At 46.4% G+C, this 5,837-nt stretch overlaps 1 protein-coding gene across 1 annotated transcript; it reads left to right on the plus strand.

Moving 5' to 3' along the window:
* The first annotated feature begins 2,446 nt into the window (after nt 1-2,446).
* Nucleotides 2,447-4,608, plus strand: LOC123140914 (uncharacterized). The gene is made up of 3 exons (XM_044560179.1): nt 2,447-3,444; nt 3,785-3,964; nt 4,076-4,608. Exons 1-3 carry the CDS (start codon nt 2,491-2,493, stop codon nt 4,433-4,435), a joined length of 1,494 nt encoding a protein of 497 aa, XP_044416114.1. The 5' UTR covers nt 2,447-2,490; the 3' UTR covers nt 4,436-4,608.
* Nucleotides 4,609-5,837: the final 1,229 nt, after the last annotated feature.

Raw genomic sequence — 5,837 nt, forward strand, 5'->3', positions numbered from 1 at the left:
ATCAAATGTTCCGGCATTTTTTTTAGTTTTACTAAGCTAGTTGCCATGCCATTTCACATTCCTACTTATTTGAAATCATTGTGATAACTAGTGAAGTAACGATTGTTCCAATACTTAATGAGTATGGATTCAACTTATGCTGCTGTTGATTCTTTTGCTTGCAGCAATATTATTGTAGGTTATGGATGGTTATTCTAGATATAGGTTGGTTGTTTGATAAAGAACTTGCTCAGCATGGCACTTCAATCTTGGCCTTCATTGGCTGGTCCAAACTATATGTTAGCTATGCTTTATGTGCGGTCTAATTTCTTCAATCTTGGCCATCATGGATGTTTAATACTCCTTATTGAACACATGATCAAAATAAGATCACTGGATTGTCCATATCAAACGCATGATCAAAATAACATCACTGGATTCATCATAAAAGCTTCTTTCATTACTAATAACTTTTATACATATTTTCTAGCATATTATCATTAAAGTAGTGGTGAAAGTATTGCCTGATGCAATGCACAGTAAAAATAGTGATAGTCATTTTGAGACCGGCGGGAGTATCAATTAAAAGACAATGCCCGATCATTTGCTACAGGCTTGTACTGGATATTTTTTTTATCAAATTTGATTTGTTAGTGATTAGTGGGTAGCCGTAGTTTGTACATTTCTAGAAAGTATCCCTGTGAGCAAGAAAAAAGACGTTTCTGTTTTTCCTACTCCATGTGTGCCCCTCGTGTGTTCAGTGTTGTGTTAGCCACTAATCAGACCAGATGTAGCCAAAACTGCTAGTATTAAGAGTTAAAAGGCGTGCCCCTACCAAGGTTTTGGTTACCGGTCGAAATTTGAAGATTTCCCATGGTTACCGCGTATATCCGTGCCCCTCGGAAAATCACTGTACCAAGCAAAAAATACCAGTTTTTTTGAATTTTTTGAATTTAAACACTCAATTTATAGTAAAGTACGTAGGATCTAATTAATGCCATGAGAGTTGGTTCTGGCGTGTTGGTAGCAACCTGGTTCCTATTTGAGAGGTCTCTGGTTCAAATGTTCATTCATTCACTTATTTGAATTCAAAATTCAACTATAAAATTCGTTCGATATATTGTCGGTATTTCTCGGTAACCGTGGTAACCGCGTTTACCGGTCCCCCTTAGTAAAAATGCCTCATTCGGTAACCAAAACCTTGGCCCCTACACTAGAAGCGGATTATTTAAAGCTCCCCGCAAATGAAACCCCAAATCCCTCATATATTCAGGTTTTGAGGCCTTTTTTTCGGTTCCCCTCATCCCATGAGGCAGTTGCCAGGAAGGAAGTTTCAGCCCAACCGTCACCAAACCGGTGTCGACCTCGTCGGAATCCCGTCAAATTCCACCACTGTGCTACAACTCCGTCCAAATTCCCGCTGCTTTCTTGCAAGTGGCGGAGTGGCGGCCAGCCTCGGTCCTGATAGGATTGGGCACAACGGTGGCGTCTCCGCATGCGAGCAAGAGCTGCCCGGCAGCCGTTTCTGCACGCCAGTAGAAGCATCTCTCCACCATGACGGCGTCTCCGCAAGCGAGCAAGAGCTGCTTTAGCGGGACTACCCCGTTTTTGTCGCCCATGGCCAGGATGGTGAGGCGTGCCGCCGAGCCAGGCTAATGGCCGCTGCCACATTCGGCCATGCCAAGGGAGGCCACGGACACAGATGTTGCCAGCCGTTTGGCGCCACCTCCACCGCACCTAGGCGGCCACGCCGCCACAAAGAGCCAGGCCGAGGGCCATCGTTCCAGGAGGAGCAACGTCGGGCCGGGTCGCCTCTACGCCCGTGGGGGCAAGGCTGATGGCCAAGCGCGGGGCGTGCCGGGAAGAGCAGCACCGGTGGCGGGAGGAACGGCCGCTCATGATGCTCTCTTCGCTCGTGCGTCGGAGGGTGCAGCCGGCAACCAGGGGAGCGAACCGGGCTCCATCCCCTTCTGCGACAAGGGGAGCGAATTGAATAAGGATCCATTTATAATCTTTACTTTACTTGTAGGGGCTTTATGCTATTTTGCAGGTACTATATTTTGCTTGTAGGAGGGGGGGGGGGGGTGGTTATACGGGATCTGTTCTGCCGACAGACAAATCATACCATAAAAACATTTTACGGTATACCCTAAAATGATCTTACGGTACGAACTTTTAGAGGATCTGCTAGAGTAGTAGACAGTTCAGATGATTAGTTGGATTTGGCCACTCGTGCTTTTATAGTGGTATATAGTAGAATGTTAAATTTCACACAGTGCATGAAGCTTGAGGAGACAGAGAGAAGAGAAAGACGGAAGGCCTCTCACGGTACAAATTTCTTACTTTTGTCCACGACTCGTACAATTTTTATCTACAACTCAAGGAGTAGTCCTGATTAATGTACAACTCAACTCAACTAAAAACTCCCAACTTTTGTCTACAACTCGTATATAAAAAGTGACAAAGGAGACGTAACAAGGGATACGCCATGAACCTGCCGGCCTAAGGACGATGGATTCAACCAACGTGCCATCGGCGGTGTGCAACGGCGGAGCGCATATCAGCGACGACCTCTTCCTCCACATACTCAGCCTCCTGCCCACTGGCCGTGACCTGGCACGCACGTCGGCGCTCTCGAGGAGATGGCGCGACCTTTGGATGCGCGGCCGCGTCCTCCGCTTCGACAAGGTCGGATGGAGTACCGCTGATCCCGATGCTGATGTGCGGTATAACGATCTCGTGCATGACGTCCTGGTGCGGCGCGCCAACAGCGGCGCCTCCGTGGACACGCTGAAGGTGAGCAGCTGGCTCTGGCCCGGCGATGCGCGCGCCCAAGTCTGGCTGCACCGCGCCATGGAGCTCGCGGTTGGTTCCCTAGCCTTCCACCTGCAGACGCCAGAGAGGAAGAGGGTGCCGGGGCAAACGATGGACGAGCTGCGGCCCAGGCTGACACTGCCTAGTTCCACAGGGGCGACGTCCATGTCGCTGGAGTTAGATAACACTTTCCTTCTGCTTCCGCCCACGGTGGAGTTCCATGCGCTAACGGACCTGACCCTCTGCGCCATAAGATTCACCGAGGTCAACGGCGGCCGCCTCAGCAGCCTTCTGTCCTCGTCCTCCTGCTGCCCGAGGCTGCAAAGGCTAACACTCAAGAAGCTGGCCTGGCTGCCGGAGCTACAGCTCAATGGCAGTGCGCTGGAGATCCTGCACCTGGAGGACCTGTCCGTGAGGGGGCTGCTGGATGTGAACGCCTCACGGCTCTCGGCGCTCCACGTGGACGGCTACTTCATGGACTGCTACACCATGCCCCCTAACAGCCTCACCATCCGGGCACCGGCGCTTCAGACACTCGATCTCACCCTCAACATCAACTATTGCCAGATCGAACGCCAAAGCCACGCCATCCAACTACTGCAAGAATGCAGTCCCATCCATGGCCACGTCTTAAGCATACATGTTCCAGAAGTACGTAATTAATCTCATGCATTTTGCTCCCTCCACATAATTAAACCGCGTTTTGTTGACTTTAATTTTATTAGGAGTACTTAATTTACTTTGATTTTCTTATATCAAAACTTTCCAATGTGGTTAACTGGCGACACTTCCTCTGAGATGAAGGGAATTTTTGTGGTGGTGGTGGCACTGGTGGGGGATTGTTCAACATATACTCCCTACGTCCCATAATATACGCTTTTATAACATCCAATATACTCAAATATTAAATATAATAATATCTTATATTATGAGATGAAGGGAGAAATTAGTACTATATAACTTTTAACGGGTGTATGTATTCCATATACAGAAGCTAAAGAAAAGTGTGGCAGAGGATCAATTGGAAGAGATGCCCAAACTCCCTAGCGTCACAAACCTAACCTTAAAATATTACTCAAAAAATAGCCACTGCTTTGAAGCATGTGTGACCACTCTCCTGGCTCGATGCAGCAACCTCCGGCATCTCCGCCTAGACAACTTTATCCACCAGGTGAGTTTTTAACGTTTCATATAGTACCCCATACGTATTTAGAACATTGATTATGACTCCAAGGTCACTAATTGTATTTCTCGGTTTGAATTGAATGGATCGCCACCAAAGTATGGTCCTCCTTGTGATGTGGGGTGTAGCACCTGCGACCTCCGTGGGAGCTGGAAAGACAATGTGATCTCGTTGGACCACCTCCAAGAGGTGGAGTTCAGTGGCTTCTCTGGGCAGGAGTACTGCCTCGACATGGTGCAACTGCTGTTCACTAGCGCGCCCACATTGGAGAGGATGCTCTTGACCACACATGTACCTATAGAAGGTTGTTCACCTCCACCAACAATTGCCATGGAATTGTTAGAGTTGAGGCTGCCACGTGGGATGGGGAAGTGGACGGCTCACCCATACGCTAACATGACAATGCTCGAGTGGATACCCGCTTCATCGACGATGCTCGCCGGAGCAGTAGATGCATGAACTACAATCTTGCAACTTATAGTGAAACCTTTTTATGTGCATGGTGAATTCCAAAGTGTATGCAGGCCAAACATTTAATAAGAGATCCTTGTGTTTGTGTTTGAAACGTTTAGACTGAAAACTTTTTGTGATTCAGAAGGTGGGAGGCCGGTGCTCCATATGAAGCTTAGTAGTCCATGATATTTTTTATGTTGAATACATTGTTTAGGCATGCTGCAAACTCATGCTTGTTTTGCTTCAAGCTCACGAGGTACACGCTGCAATGACTTTACATTTGTACTGTAAATGTTGTGTTTGTGTTGAAGCCTTTTTTCGTGGATTCTGTGTTGCATGCACACGTATGACTTTCTAAGTGATTCGTTGTGACAAACGAGATTTGTTGCTACTAATTAATGGACTTGCGTTGCATGGGTTTTGTGCTAAGTGTTGCAACAATATTCATGCTTTGTGCCATACTGCCATGATTTTTTATGTCACGATGTTGCAAACTAAAAAATTACTACATTCGCAATTTTCAATTTGTTTAAGTAGGAACTAACGGTAGGAGAGGTGGTCAAGTGCTACCTTTGCCTAGCACGCCCCTTATTGAAGTTGGGATTTTGTGACACTTAACTTGTGATTGGATGCTTAGGAGCCGGGGATCATCGTTATGTTTGACGTCATGTGTGTCTCATGAAGACGAGATATTATTTCAGTGGGAGGCAATGTTCCCATCGATCTGTGGTGACTTGGGCAATCTTGAATGTTCGTGTCGTCGGTCTTTAAGGGGTGTTGATGATGATGTGAATGCATGTATACCTACATAATGATTGATGTTTTTAAGAACTATGGCACTTTTACCACATTTGAATACTTTAGGCACGAGGATATTGAATCAACACCATGGATACCAAACTCTTCACACACAAGGAATTGATTCTTCCTTTGTGTACCGGCAAGTGCACCTATTTTTTCAAACAAGAACTAGGGCACAAGAAGCACCTAGTTTAATTTCTAACATAAAGCATAACAGAGACCAAAAGAGGTGCAAAATAGCAAAATAAAAAGTTGAAGATACCATCTTACATCACAACTTTAATGGAGCGCACGGACTCTCAATGGCAAACATATAAGTAAAGGATAATGCCACCTCTGAGGGCAAAGGCACACATTAAGAGGGAGACCTCAGAGCTCGCCTTGACAGTTTGGTCATTGTGTGTCACACCCAATATGCGGTCCTATCCTCGAGGAACTCGGAGGTCCCATCAAGGATAGAAGCACATATTGAACATGCTTTGTAAGGTGGATTTTATTACATCGTACCATTTACAATACAAATGGGGATACCGACAAAGGCATACAATCGCCACGTGAATATATCAATACACAAGAAACATCATACAAAAGATCAAAATCCGACTAT

The sequence above is a fragment of the Triticum aestivum genome, chromosome 6D (genome assembly GCF_018294505.1).
Source record: "Triticum aestivum cultivar Chinese Spring chromosome 6D, IWGSC CS RefSeq v2.1, whole genome shotgun sequence".
NCBI classification, from domain to species: domain Eukaryota; kingdom Viridiplantae; phylum Streptophyta; class Magnoliopsida; order Poales; family Poaceae; genus Triticum; species Triticum aestivum.

Excerpts from the sequence above, each read along its gene's own strand:
- LOC123140914 (XM_044560179.1), top strand. The coding sequence starts at position 2,491 with ATGGATTCAACCAACGTGCCATCGGCGGTGTGCAACGGCGGAGCGCAT. Across the intron at positions 3,445-3,784 it reads TAAGCATACATGTTCCAGAA|AAGCTAAAGAAAAGTGTGGC; the intron begins GTACGTAATTAA and ends TTCCATATACAG. Across the intron at positions 3,965-4,075 it reads TAGACAACTTTATCCACCAG|TATGGTCCTCCTTGTGATGT; the intron begins GTGAGTTTTTAA and ends TCGCCACCAAAG.